General features: G+C 36.1%; 1 protein-coding gene across 3 annotated transcripts in view; it reads left to right on the top strand.

Moving 5' to 3' along the window:
• The window catches only part of RYR2 (ryanodine receptor 2), a 721,805-nt gene that overhangs the window by 529,741 nt on the left and 177,190 nt on the right, over window positions 1–14,874 (top strand). For all 3 annotated transcript variants that reach the window (XM_072755910.1, XM_072755909.1, XM_072755907.1), the window contains 7 exons: window positions 1,581–1,854; window positions 6,208–6,322; window positions 7,509–7,641; window positions 7,850–7,953; window positions 11,867–12,002; window positions 12,756–12,942; window positions 14,596–14,701. In XM_072755910.1, the coding sequence (XP_072612011.1) occupies window positions 1,581–1,854; window positions 6,208–6,322; window positions 7,509–7,641; window positions 7,850–7,953; window positions 11,867–12,002; window positions 12,756–12,942; window positions 14,596–14,701 (1,055 nt within the window). The remainder of the gene's footprint in view (window positions 1–1,580; window positions 1,855–6,207; window positions 6,323–7,508; window positions 7,642–7,849; window positions 7,954–11,866; window positions 12,003–12,755; window positions 12,943–14,595; window positions 14,702–14,874) is intronic.

The raw sequence follows: 14,874 nt of genomic DNA, 5'->3' as shown, positions 1-14,874 counted from the left end.
TGCTATTGGGTTTCAAATATTCTTATACCAAGTTAAACTTTTTCTTAAAGTTTGAATAGATAGTATCTTTAACCATATTTTGGTTCTGAAATATTTTCTAAACTGCTATGCATTTCTGGTTCATTTTTATCCTATTTAACTGAAGAGTTAACAGCTAATACGCTGAAAACAAGCATACTGGGGCACTGAGTCTCAGACATGTCACTCATCCAGAAGGGGTTCAAGTAGTAGGTTGGTGAGATCTATCTTAATACCTCATATCTCAGTCCCCATTCATTCTATGATGCAGCACTTGTTTATGAACAATTTTTACTGAAAGAAGAAAAATTCATGAAAATTTTTAGGGGTTTTATTTGATGCTAACTTAAATGGAAAACATTTATCCATACAATTACTTCTGAATTTATTCTTCAGTATCACAACCAAATTTATTTGAATCATATCTTCAAAATGAGGGTTCAGGGTTTCTTCTTCTTATTTTTTAAATAAATTTATTTTTTTTTTGGTGTTCAATTTGCCAACATATAGAATAACGCCCAGTGCTCATCCCATCAAGTGCCCCCCTCAGTGCCTGTCATCCAGTCACCCTCACCCCCCGCCCACCTCCCCTTCCACCACCCCTAGTTCGTTTCCCAGAGTTAGGAGTCTCTCGTGTTTTCAGGGTTTCTTATGAGCCACTTTTTTTTATTATCAGGTTTATTATTTTGGCCTATTAAAAATGTCAACATGGTTTTGAAGCATGTGGAAGGAAGTATACTGGTATTTTATCTGCATTTTGGATTTGGTTCAAATTAGTAATTTTTGTTAGTCCTTTAATAATGTATAGATTAAAACAGGTAAAACAGCTTCTTTTGAAAATATGCCAGTGTATCAGTGATAGGAATTAGTACCTCATTATGTATGAATTGATCACATCAACCCCACTTAGCTTTGATAATTTTGCTATTTATTTTAGGAAAGCTAAAATATGTGTACTACACTGCATGTCACATTGCAAGTGATCTTTTATGTATAGAATATTTTTTCATTTTAATACAGCTTTACAATCAAATCATTTTAAGTGACAATTAAGGATCCAAATTATAATAAAAATACAATTATATGGGGTCACTATGGCAAATGGCTCAAATGAGGAGACAGAAAAATAGATAATTCCTTGGATGCCCATGACTGACTTTATAAGGATATATAATGTCAGATCTTCTGGGATGAAAATAATGGAACAAAGAAAATTAAAGTAAAAGTAATAGGACAACTAATGATTGCCCTATGGATTGCCAACAGTAGTTTTGAAAAAGTAGCTGTAATTCTGAACAGCTTAAATTCTTTAATTATAAGAGTAGTTTTTAAGGGAAAGCTAGTGTATTTTTATCCTTGCATGTTTATAACTCCTTTTTATTGACATGTATATAAAATGTTGAAAGTTTATTTTCCTAATAGAATATTCCTACCCTTTTTCATTTTGGTACAAATATAGATATTAGTATGAGGGACTATGAGAGGTACAGTTGAAATGCCCAACTAAGTTGTCTTCTTTTATTATTTTCCTTTTTAAAAAAACATCCATAATGACTTTGCAGCCACTCTTCAACAGTTGATTTCTGAGACCATGGTCCGATGGGCACAAGAGTCTGTCATTGAAGACCCTGACTTGGTGAGGGCCATGTTTGTGTTGCTCCATCGACAGTATGATGGCATTGGGGGTCTGGTCCGGGCTCTGCCAAAGACCTACACTATAAATGGTGTCTCCGTGGAGGATACCATCAACCTGCTGGCATCTCTTGGTCAGATTCGTTCTCTGCTGAGTGTAAGAATGGGCAAAGAAGAAGAGAAGCTTATGATTCGTGGATTAGGGTAATTTATTTAACTATTACAACCTCTGTCTTATAAATGTCTTCTTCCTACTTGTTTATCCCAGTAGCTGCACAGTTGGGGTATTAACACAAATACATATTTAGATTACAGGCATGCCTTGTTTTATTGTGCCTTGCTGTACTGCACTTTGCTGATAGTAAGTTATTACAAATTGAAGGTTTGTGGCTACCTTGCAAGCCTATCAACACCATTTTTAATGGCATTTGCTCACTTTGTATCTCTATGTGTCACATTGTGACAATTCTCATAATATTCCCAGATTTTTATTATTATCATAATTGTTATGGGGAACTGTGCTCAGTAGTTACAACTCACTGAAAGTTCGGGAGACTGTTAGCATTCTTAGCAACAAAGTATTTTTTAATTAAGGTATGTACATTTCATGAAACATGATACCATTACATTCTTTTTTTTTTCTTAAAGATTTTATTTATTTATTCATGAGAGACACAGAGAGAAAGGCAGAGGCATAGGCAGAAGGAGAAACCAGAAGGAGAAACAGGCTCCCTGCAGAGAGCCGGATATAAGACTCAATCCCAGGATCCTGGGATCACGACCGGAGCCGAAGGCAGATGCTCAACCACTGAGCCACCCAGGCATCCTGCTACTATTATATTCTTAATAGACTACTATTTCCCAGTGATAGGCACTGGAAAACCAAAAAATTTACTTGATTTTATTTATTGCAATGTTGGTTTTATTGCTGTGAGCTGGAGCCAAATCAGCCATATTTGTGAGGGATTCCTATATATGGTTATTAAATGAGATTATTGCTTTTCTAGACATTTTGTTTTTTAGCTAAATAGGAAAGTTGCTCATCAGCAAAACATGACTAATTTTTCAACTAGATGCTGAGGTGGCTGATATGCAGCACATACCTTAGAGGCTTTTTAAATTAATTTTCAGTAATGTACAATCATACATAGAAATACAGGTTAATAAAAACATATTAAAATCCACAGAGAAACAAACACTTGTCAGCAGGAAATAATAAGGAATTTTGTCTGTATCTACTGGGCCTTGTAAAAAGAATGGGGTAAACAACTCAATTCTTCTGATAGTTCAATATATATGGCATATAGAGTGTGCTTCATGTGAATTTGGGGATTAACTTTTATACCTCATGTGGTCATATAACAATTGGCCCTGGAGGTGTCCTTTCTCAACTCAAGTCACTGTGAAATCGTGCAGGAAAAAACTAAATACTGCCAATGGTTAGCTTACAATCAAAATTGCAAAGCACATAAGGAAATAATTCTCCATTAGCAAGGGTCTGCAGATACAATAAGAGTCGCGTCAGAATACCTGTGTCCAGAACTTCAGCTAATACAATTCCAGAAAGAACATAAAGTTACTATATTTAAAATGATTAAAAATACAAAGGAATAAATCAATTCTCCAAAATAAGACATGGGGAAAAGTCTACGAAGATTTGAAAAAGATCAAATAGAATTTCTAGAAATGAAAAAATATAATAAATAACATTAAAAACAGTGAATTAATTAAATTAGATAAGCTATAGCTGAAGAGAAAATTAATATATTGGATCATAGATCTGAGAAATTACTTAGTACTGTAACACTTAGAGGTAAAGATAAGGAAATTTGAAAGAGCAGTTACAAGATCTAAGGGATAGTATAGAAAGTCCAGAATATGGTAAACAGGATTTTGGGAAAAGATAGAATAGATGATCTAGAGAATGGGAATATATCAGAGCTGTTGGCTTGGATTTTTCAGAATTAGTGAAGAACGTGAATTCACAGATGATCCTAAAGCACAGGTAGTTCCACTCCCCACCTAGATAGACTATAGTGAAACTGCAATAGAACCAGTGATAAAGACTATTTTAAAAGCAAATTGCAAGACACCTGGGTAGCTCAGTTGGTTAAATATTTGCCTTCGGCTCAGGTCATGATTTTGGGGTCCTGGGATTGGTCCCTAGTTGGGCTCCCTGCTCAATGGGGAGCCTGCTTCTCCCTCTCTCTCTGCCCCTCCTCCTCCCACTTGCTCTCTCTCAAATAAATAGATAAAATCTATTAATTATTAATCTATCTAATAATTAAAATAGTTAATTTTTTTAAAAAGCAAGTTGAAAGAAAAGCCAGAATACTTGCAAAAAAACCCCCAACAGTATTTGCAGTTCTCAGTAGCAAAACTAGAGATCATTACTCAATGGAATACCACATTCACAAATTCTGATAGAAATAGCCATCAGTTTAGAATGCGTTACTCAACTGAGAATGGCACACCATGACCTTGTGCTTCATGTAGACTTGGAAATTAGAGTTTATAGCTCATACTTAAGAGGGCAAAACAAAGATATTTCAGAATATTTACTTAAAGTCTTTCATTGAAAAACCTAAAGGCTGTACATTAGAGAAAAGATCATGGAATTCAGGGAGAAAGAATGGGAAGCATACGTTTTAGTGTATCACTGGTACATATATGCATGAACCTAGGAAACATTCACGAGCTTGCATAACTTGGGAATATGAAAATAGAAGGATAATAGGAGTTTAAATTAAGCTTTTTGATGTCTGCAAGAAAAATACTGAAACATAAGGATTTAGAAATCTAATGTAGAATGTTGAAAAATGAGATAGAATACAAATATTCCACCAAAAAAGTTAATCTAGTTCCATAAAATTAAAGAAACAAAATAAAAAATATGTTTTTGTGGTATTAGAGATATTTCTCAAAGAACACACTTGGTAAGTGACAGTCTGCCTACCAAGAAGTAGAATTATAAATCAACTTAATTTACCTTCAACTGAGGGCAAACAAGATTTTTTTTCAATAAAATATTGTCCAAAAGTTGGGTCATACAAAAGGATTTGAAATAATGAAAGAGCAGATCCTGTGATTACAACTGTGGTTTGAAAATGGAAGGTCCTCCTACTAAATACATTGCTGTCTTATGTGAAGGAAAAGGAGACCTTTCTTTACTCCATTTGTTCTTGCCCAAAATTGCTCAGACCTATTTTAATCCTCGGTCCCTATGTCATTTATTTTTTGAATTGTGCTACCTAAAAACTCTTGTTAAAGCAAAACTAAACTCAATTAAAAGCAAAAAAACCTAAAACTAAAAAAAGAAGAAGAAGAAAATCCTCAATAAGAATCATACTGTTTCACTGTCTTAATATACCTGGAGTAACTAGAGTCAGCCTATAACCAAATGAAGAGGTGAGTCAACTAAAGAGATAATATTTGCAGGGAATGTTTGTCTTCCTGCAAGCTGTGCATTATAATTTTCTTGTTAAAGCTGTGACAAGCAGTGTTTTGTGGAAAAAACTCTTGTACTGATTTGATTTATGCTCAAATAAAAATCAGCAGAATTCTTTATTTTTAATGACTACTAAATATTAATATTCTTAGTGATATGTTCATATATAAATATGCCTATAATATACATAACAACATGCAAACATATAATGAAATAATAATAATAATATGGAACATGTTAGATATCATCTGCTACTGGTTTTTCAAATCAAATGTCTATTTTAATTTGTCACATTTCTTGTGCCTGGGCTTGATGTGTCTTGAGTTTTTCTTTGAGACTATGTATCCTTTACAAGCAATTCTCTAGAATGATAACACAATGTAGTAAGAAATAACACCACTGTTATTAAACATACAAGCACTGAATGTAGTACTAGAAATAACCTACATAGGGATCCCTGGGTGGCACAGTGGTTTGGTGCCTGCCTTTGGCCCAGGGCGCGATCCTGGAGACCCGGGATCGAATCCCACGTCGGGCTCCCGGTGCATGGAGCCTGCTTCTCCCTCTGCCTGTGTCTCTGCCTCTCTCTCTCTCTCTGTGTGTGACTATCATAAATAAATAAAAATTTAAAAAAAATTAAAAAATTAAAAAAAAGAAATAACTTACATAAAAAGTAGACACCTGAATATCAGTAATTTATATAGGAATTATCATAGAAACATGGTATAACAGTGATTCATATTTCTATGCTAAAGAAGATTGAACAAATGTTTGGATATACATAAAATTAGGAAGGATAAGTGTCCAAAACTATATTTCATATAGATGAATTTTTATATATTTAGTACATTTCTTATAACAGAAAAGGATAACTTGTATACTATTTTTGAGAGGCTATCAGTAGTTTTTAAGGAAAATTCAATTAATTGTGCTTATTAGGTTTTGCTACTATTAATTTTAATTATGGTTGGACTTAACTTTTCTGTTCATGCCAGTAATTATTTCCAAAAAATTTATCAGGATCTCAGATAAATATTCATTCAAATTTTTCTCCGACCTCTGTGCTTCTCCACCCGCCCCCCTGCCCATACCTATATTGTCCTTTCTAGGGATATCATGAATAATAAAGTGTTTTACCAGCACCCTAATCTCATGAGGGCACTTGGGATGCATGAGACAGTGATGGAGGTCATGGTGAATGTCCTTGGCGGTGGAGAGTCCAAGGTAAAGGAAAACCTTCTATTATTAAACTGTCAAAGAATGGGACTCCTGGAGGAGTACATGTACTGCTCATTTTTAATGAGGATTTCTTAATCCTCCTTAGTATTATTAGGAGGACTGTTTTTGAAAGAGCACCTTTTGCAAAAACCAAACCAAACCAAACAAAGCTAACTTTATAGACTGAGAATTGGAAAGTCCAAAACCTAAATATGTTCTTCAGACCCAGACATTGCCCTCTATTGAGATGGCAGTTCGGTTGGTTCCACTAAATTCCTGATCCAGGCCAAAATTTGAAGATGATGCTCTGGAGTATTTGTTGTAAGACTATAAAGTGAATTTTTTAAGTGATTCAAAGTTAAAGTTCTTCAAAATGAAGTGAATAGAGTAAAATATAACAATTTCATATGAATCCATATAATTTTGTGATCTATGATTTGCAAAAGGTATTTCACTATTTTTTGAAATTTTAAGATTATTTTTCAAAATATTGAAGAGCATATTTCTCATGTTCAGTCTACCAGTTGGACAGATATGTACAAAATACTCTGTTAAGGAGGGACTTGAAGGATCATCTGGGGCATAGTAAAACAAGATTAGGTGCTCAAAGGAGGTGTATTTGATGGCATCTGGCATGCAGGCCTTCTGGTCAGGATGTCCTTATCATAGCATTAAGTCATGTACCAATCAGGGAAGGTGAGAATCCTGGAATCTTAAAAATAGCAACACTTATGATAGGAACACCCTAACGTGGTTCCAAGTAGTAAACTGGGTATTGTTCACAAAAGATCTCATTGAACTTTGCCTCTCTTACCTAAAGCAAGTATTTGTATCCATTTTATTCCAGTTTTACAGAACTGAATCAATTAGACTAAATACTCTCCCAGGGAAGCAAAGCTAATAGTGTTAGTTGGAAATCACAAATGAGTCTACCTTATTTCTAAATCAGGTTTAAGCTGCTTATAGATTTAAGGCTGTAGATTAGTTCTAGATCCCCGTTGATGGTAATGAGATTTCTAAATTAGTGCCAACTTGATTTTCAGTGGCTCAAGGACTAGGTGAGTTGAAATCTAGATATTTGAAGGTCTTTAGTATCTGAAACTTGACAGACATGGGCCCACATGGATGGACAATGTGATTGGACCTCAACTTCTGAACTCAATTTTCTGAAGACCATTTGCTCTTTATGTAGGAAATCACTTTTCCTAAGATGGTGGCCAACTGTTGCCGTTTCCTCTGTTACTTCTGTCGTATAAGTAGGCAGAATCAAAAAGCTATGTTCGATCATCTCAGCTATTTATTGGAGAACAGCAGTGTTGGTCTTGGTAAGTAAATGTATGGCTTTTATTTAATCTTTAAGATAAAAGGGCATACTACATTTTAATATTAAACTTTAATGCAAACTAATTTTATATTCTTGCAGTTTGTGTTGTATTTAGAAAGGAAAGTTTTAAGGGACAGTGTATGTTTTTATATGGAATTTACAGTTGTAACACAATCCAGGTTGTGTCTCATTGTCCTTTGAATTAACAGCCTCACCAGCTATGAGAGGTTCGACACCACTGGACGTAGCAGCTGCCTCGGTGATGGATAATAATGAGCTGGCCTTAGCTCTGCGTGAGCCAGATCTGGAAAAGGTAAGCAATATCCTTGTGCTTGTGTGAGTTATGCTTGTATATAGTTGTTTCTCAAGATTATTGAAGTGTAACTATAACATTTATAATTTTATTGACGTAATTATGATGTATAGTATATTATTAACATGTTACCTATATTACATAGAACGTATAGTTGTAAATTACAAAGAGCAAGAAATTTGAGATCACATACATTTTTCTCTGGAAAGGGAATCAACTTTTCTATCTGTATTCTTGGGGGTTTTGGTCCTTTCATGATATTTGTTGTTACTTTTGCTTTAGTCATACAGTTGCAGTTTATTCAAAGGTGGTTTTAACATCTCAAAGCACATTTGGTGTCATGCAGACATAGATTCCAGTGCAAGGCATCACTGACATATCAAGACCCTGCCCTCTAACTGAGCACTTGAGGAACAGACACATGTTTGCTGAAACACAGAACATTTCCCCTGTGATGTTGTTATGATGGCATTCTAAGTCATCTTCCAGATCCTTCCCTGGCTCCCCTCTGAGCAGCCAGAATGAACATCTTAAAAGAATCATATTAATCTTGTGTCCACTGCTCTTCCAGAGATTTCCCATTTCCCTTTCAGTAAAAGTGAAAGGCATTGCAGTAGATTTTACCCCATCTGATTTCACATATCCGTCTCCTTTTCCGTAATTCTCCTGCTCTTGTCTATTTGTTCCAGCCACACTGGTCCGCACTTGCTATTCCGGGAACTTGCCAGGTGTGCTCCTGCCTTGGGGACTTTGTGCTTGCTGTTCTTTCCATCTGTAATATTCTTCTGCCAGATGTCTTCATGACTCTTTTCCTGACATCCTTCTAGTCATTGATCCAAGTCATCTTTTTGTGAGCTTTTACTGTCCGTGTCCCGTAAAATTGAAGCCTTTTCTCTCTTTTCTTGTCTTCTTTGCTGCTTCATTTTCAACAGTAGAAAAGATACATTTGTATATTATAGACAGAAACACACATTTTCTTTTTTAAAGGATTTTATTTGTTTATTAATGAGAGACAGAGAGAAAGGGAGAGAGAGAGAGAGAGAGAGAGAGAGAGAGAGAGAGGCAGAGACACAGGCAGAGGGAGAAGCACGCTCCATGCTGGGAGCCCGACACAGGACTCGATTCCGGGTCTCTAGGATGAGGCCCTGGGCTGAAGGCGGTGCTAAACCACTGAGCCACCTGGACTGCCCGAAACACACATTTTCATATTGCTTACGTTTCTGTAAGTACGGTTTAAATATTTATAGTATGAATTATGTTTATATTTTAAAGCAAATATGTTTTACTAAAAGCTATATATTTGATTATTTTTAAAAATCAACTCCCTACCATCACATATGGCCAGGGTGTCCAGGGCATGTTTTTTTTCCCATTGTTTACTACTTTGTCCTACTCTTTGAAACAGCATTGGCTTTGGACAGATAATCAATGCACAACTGTTGAAGGCATGAAAAAGTGAACTCTTCCCTAAATCCTTCTGACTTCCTGGTCACAGATCACAAAGCTTTACATCTGACTAACCTCAGGACCATTTTATCTCATATATATTTTAAAATCTTTTTATCTACACACTGAAACACGGCTAATATTTAGAAAGTTGATGATGCCAAACATTTTGGTGGACATGGAGCAACTAAAACCCTCATCTTTTACTGATAAGATGAAAAATGGTGGAGTCAGTTTGCAAAAGCAGGTTGGCAGTTTCTTAAAAAATTAACTTAAATTCTTTTTATGGTGGAGGGAGAGAGAGGAGGGAGATGGAGGTGGGGGAGCGGTAGAGGGGAGAAGAGAGAGAGACTCTTAAGCAGATTCCATGCTCAGTGTGGAGCTTGATGCAGGGCTTGATCTCACAACTCTGAGATCACAACCTGAGCTGAGATCAAGAGTTGGATGCTTGACTCACTGAGCCATGGAAGTACCCCTAACTTAACAAATTCTTAACAAGTAAGTTCTTAACAAAATATAGACCTATCATAAACATATGCCTAGCCTTACTGCTTGTAGGTACTCAATCGAAACTGGAGTGTGTGTCCACACAGACGTGTATGTGAATGTAGTTAATACCATTAATTCATCTTAGCCAAAAACTGAAGACCATTCAAATGTCTACCAACTGATGAATGAATAAGGAAATGTGGGCTATTTCCATGTGCTGTGGAATGCTGTTATTACGCAGTAAGAAGGAAAGAAGATTGACATGGGCTACAATTTATTTTTTATTATTATTATTATTTTAGATTTTATTTATTTATGAGAGAGAGAGAGGCAGAGATACAGGCAGAGGGAGAAGCAGGCTCCATGCTAGGAGCCTGATGCAGGACTTGATCCCAGGACTTCAGGATCACACCCTGGGCCAAAGGCAGGTGCCAAACCGCTGAGCCACCCAGGGATCCCCTGGGCTACAATTTAAATGAATCTCAGAATCATTATTCTGAGTGAAAGAAGCCAGGCATGGAAAGATACATATTGGATGATTGCATGTATAAATGTTCTAGAACACACAAGTGAATTTTTAGTGATACAATGCAGATTGTTAAGGTTTTCACATGTAGGGAGGGATGGATGGGGCCTGAAGAGTGATGGAAATGTTCTGCATCCTGATTATGCTGTGTTTTACAAAAGTATAAATCTCTCAAAGCTCACTGAATTTATACTTTTTTTTGTTTGTTTTTTAGAGAAAGAGAGTGCACATGTGCATGCACAAGTGGGGTTGGGGGGCAGAGGGAAATGGAGAAAGAGAAAATCTTAAGCAGGCTCCACACTTAGCACAGAGCTCTTTGTGGGGCTCAGTCTCACAACCTTAGGATCATGACCTCAGTCGAAATCAAGCATCAAATGCTCAACCGGCTGCATCACCAGGCACCCTGAATTTATACTTTAAATAGATGAGATTATTGTACATAAGTTATACTTAGATAAAATTGGTACAAATATTTTTAGCTATATTACTTATTTCTTTTTCAAGCAGTTTAGCTTGAGCTGTGTGTAACTTGATTGATAAAGTGCTTGACTGACAATCTACTACCATTGATAATAGTTTAGGAATTTCTTTTAAAAGTGGATCAGTTATGAAATATTGTAAAGGATCAACATTCATATAAAAACAATAATTTAAAAGGCAAAGATAAGCAGAAAATTTAACGTGTTACATTCAGTGATACTGAAAGGTTGTTAATACTATCCCCAATTTGTAGACAGTGGAATCCTGGCTCAAAATGATCTAGTAAGTAATGCAGGAAAGACTTGAACCCAAAGATATTTGAATTTCAGCTTAGTTTTCTCTGTTTCTGTAGGTTTTTTGTCAAATACACACTCCTCCCCATTAAATTGATAATATTATTTTGAAAGTAAATTCACTTTTCTAAAATAATCACTATTTCTCAGGTGGGTCTTTCAATATCTCAGATGGATTAAGGTTTTACACTGGTCAGAAGTCTTTAGACATTTTTGAAGTTTATGAAATATCATAATGTTTATATTGTGTGTTTTGTTTTTGTTTGTATATAAGGTTTACCCCCACGGTGGGGCTCAGTCTCATGACCCTGAGATCAAGCCAGCCAGGCACCCAAGTATCATGACATTTATAGATAAAAACTTAAAATTAAATGATATAAAACTTAGGAATATTTTTCTTTCATAGAGTTGATTCATGAATATTTTTATTTTGATAGCACTTTGTTATGATTTGTAAATATTTCTTAACTCTAAGGTTTTAATACAGGGAGTTCCTATGGATTGTTATGAGATTAAAAAGAACTCGCAAAAAAAAAAAAAAAAAGAACTCGCAAAACCACATGTATTTTAAACCATCCTTTGAGTGTATCCTTTATCACTACAAGTTTAACACTACAAGTGTTAGCATCTACTGACTTCTCACCCACCAGATAACTTTTGCTTATCATCTTGTTTGTAGGTAGTTCGATATTTGGCTGGGTGTGGACTGCAGAGCTGCCAGATGCTGGTGTCTAAGGGTTATCCAGACATTGGATGGAATCCAGTTGAAGGAGAGAGATATCTTGACTTTCTCAGATTTGCTGTCTTCTGTAATGGTAGGACTGGTTGCTTGGGATCTTTTTTGGTCATGATTAAAACTGTATAAAGATAGATACCTACAAAATGATATATTCCAGCATTTTCATGAAGGAAGTAAATATTAGTAAGGAAATAGAATTTATAATTTTTAAAGATTCATTTATTTGAGAGAGAGAGAGCATGGGGAGGGGCAGATGGAGGGGGAGGGAGAATCCCAAGCAGATTCCACACTGAAGTAGGAGCTGACATGGGGCTCAATTTCACAACCCTGAGATAATGACCTGAGCCAAAACCAAGAGTCAATGCTTAACTGACTGAGTCACTCAGGTAGCCCATGAAATGGAATATTTTATAATCAGTACTTTTTTAATAGTGATAATTTAATTTCTAATATTTGTTTTGATAGTGATGCTTTGCCTTTATTAAATTAAAATTTTTAGGCAGTTACAAGTTCTTAAAGACTTTATAATTGGGTCCTAATAATAGATAGGCTTATGGCTTCATTTCCTATAACAAATTAACAAAAGTGAATATTTTATACCTTTATAATGCTTTTCATTACTTTGAAAATTTTAAGTACAAAAGAAGGAGCTTACTGTGTTTGTGTACCTAAAGCTAGTGCTTTGAATTGAATTTTAGCTTTATTAGTAACTATGTTCTTTGGTTTTAGTTATTTTCCTTTAAATATAAATGAATTAGTATAACATTTATTTGCGCAGAACGTCCACATCACCGGTGTTTGTTTATTTCTGTTCCTCATTTGATTTTAGGGGAGAGTGTGGAAGAGAATGCTAATGTTGTGGTGAGGTTGCTCATCCGGAGGCCCGAGTGTTTTGGTCCTGCTTTGAGAGGGGAAGGTGGGAATGGTCTGCTTGCAGCCATGGAGGAAGCCATAAAAATAGCTGAAGATCCTTCTCGAGATGGTCCCTCACCAACTAGTGGATCCAGTAAAACACTGTAGGTCAAATATCCACATTCTTAGGAGTAAATTATATTCCTTGACTTGAAATTTTACAAAACATGATTTGTATTCCATAAATTGCAGTATAATTTTCTGGTACTCATGATTTCTGCCCTTGAAAGTCAAATGCATCAGACTTGGAAGAATGAATGGGATTTGCTGCAAGAATAGGTTGAATGAAAAAAGAGGAAACCAAGGAAAATGGTGTGAATTTAGCAGAGAGTTTAGGTGGTAGGATGAAATGTATTTTGTGAATTTTTCCAGGATGCTATGGCAAAGTGTGTTATTACAGATGATGGCAGGTGAGCCTCTGAAATTGTAGTAGGGTTTAGTGGGAAGCTAGCTAGAATGAGTTTTCAAGATAGTAGTAAGAAAATAAGACCTTTAGCATAGGTCTAGGAGACTTAACTAAACTGGACTGATAGTGAAGTCCAGAAATATGGATCTTGTCATTCTGAAGAGTAAAATGCTTGGTTAAGGTATTATGGCAAATAGAGCAGCCAGATAAGGGAGTAACGACCTTACGTTTCCCCACAGTATACATTACTAATACTTGATTACAGCAATTGACATAAGTCAATCCAGGCATCTCACTTCAGTTTTTATCTGTGGAGGTGAATGTCCTACTGGCAGATCACATACCTATACTGCTAACACCACTGGTAAAGAGAGAATATAGGGCTTATTGGAGGCAAATTTCCATGCAGAGCAGTTCTGCACAGCGTCATTCTTCCATATATAGACTGGGCATAGATGATCTGTCTATGCCAAGGCTGGGACTGTTTCAGACTGGGAGTCCTCCAAGAGCTTGTTATGTTTGTCAGTTAGCTATACAGGGACTAGGGGGCCCTTAGTTTCTCTAAGTAGTGGAAAACGTGTCAAGAGGTCTCTTGCCCAGGACCACAGCAGCGAGTGTGCACACAAGGGCCCTAGGAGCAGTATTGCATGCCAAGATGGTGTTTTCAGTAAGGCCTCACAATCACCCTGCAGAATGCTAAGCCCAGCTGAGTTACCAAAAGAAGAAAAATAATGGGCTCTTCCAAGGCCATCTCAGATTTGCCTCTTCTCAGCAAGATAATGGAATCTCTATCTGTTTCTCACAGAGGTGGGGAGGGAGACATGTTGGATTATTTGGAGGTGGGTGGGTGAGGTAGAGAGGTTGGTAAATGGATAGGTAAGTAAATGATAATCACATTTGTGAAGTACTTGCTCTTGGCAAAGCACTGTCCTGGGTGCCTTACATATGTTATCTTACAGGACAGATCTTTATCACCTTTTCTCTAAATGTATTTACAAAAGTACTCTAAGCTTACCAAGTCTTTCCATTAGTTATTTTTCTTTGTTAAAGCAAAGGTTGGCTGCCTCAAGAAATAAGCAGAATCCATCACATTAGTAATCCCCTTCTTCCCCTTTTGAAGGAATCTGAATATCACACATCCCACAAATATGTTCTTGGTGTCTGGTCTTTAAACTCATTTTTCTCTTAAAACTATCAAAGTACAGATTAATCAAAGATATGAAAAGTAGCAGAAGAGGCAGAATGAACTATGTTAGGGGTCCCTTTTTTCCACGAAGTATGCAATACATCTGAAATGTCACTTTATTATCCTGTTTTCTTTGCTTTTGGTTTCTTGGAAAATCTACGGAAGTGATACAGAAGAGGAGGAAGATGACACTATCCACATGGGGAATGCCATCATGACCTTTTACTCGGCTTTGATTGACCTTTTGGGACGTTGTGCTCCTGAAATGCATGTAAGTACCTTCCTTACGTGGCCCAAGAGTGGCAATCCTGGCTGATCCATCTATGAGAAAAAACCACAGTTGGCAAAGATGATAACGGCATCCAAAACCAATCATCACTCTGCTCCATTAAAAATAATAGCTGCAGTCTAATTCCTGAACAAGTGTTTATTTAGTTGGAAATA

Source organism: Vulpes vulpes, chromosome 4 (genome assembly GCF_048418805.1).
Source record: "Vulpes vulpes isolate BD-2025 chromosome 4, VulVul3, whole genome shotgun sequence".
Classification (NCBI taxonomy): Eukaryota; Metazoa; Chordata; class Mammalia; order Carnivora; family Canidae; genus Vulpes; species Vulpes vulpes.
The sequence above is the reverse complement of the archived record's forward strand: the minus strand, read 5'-3'. Positions and strand labels throughout refer to the sequence as shown.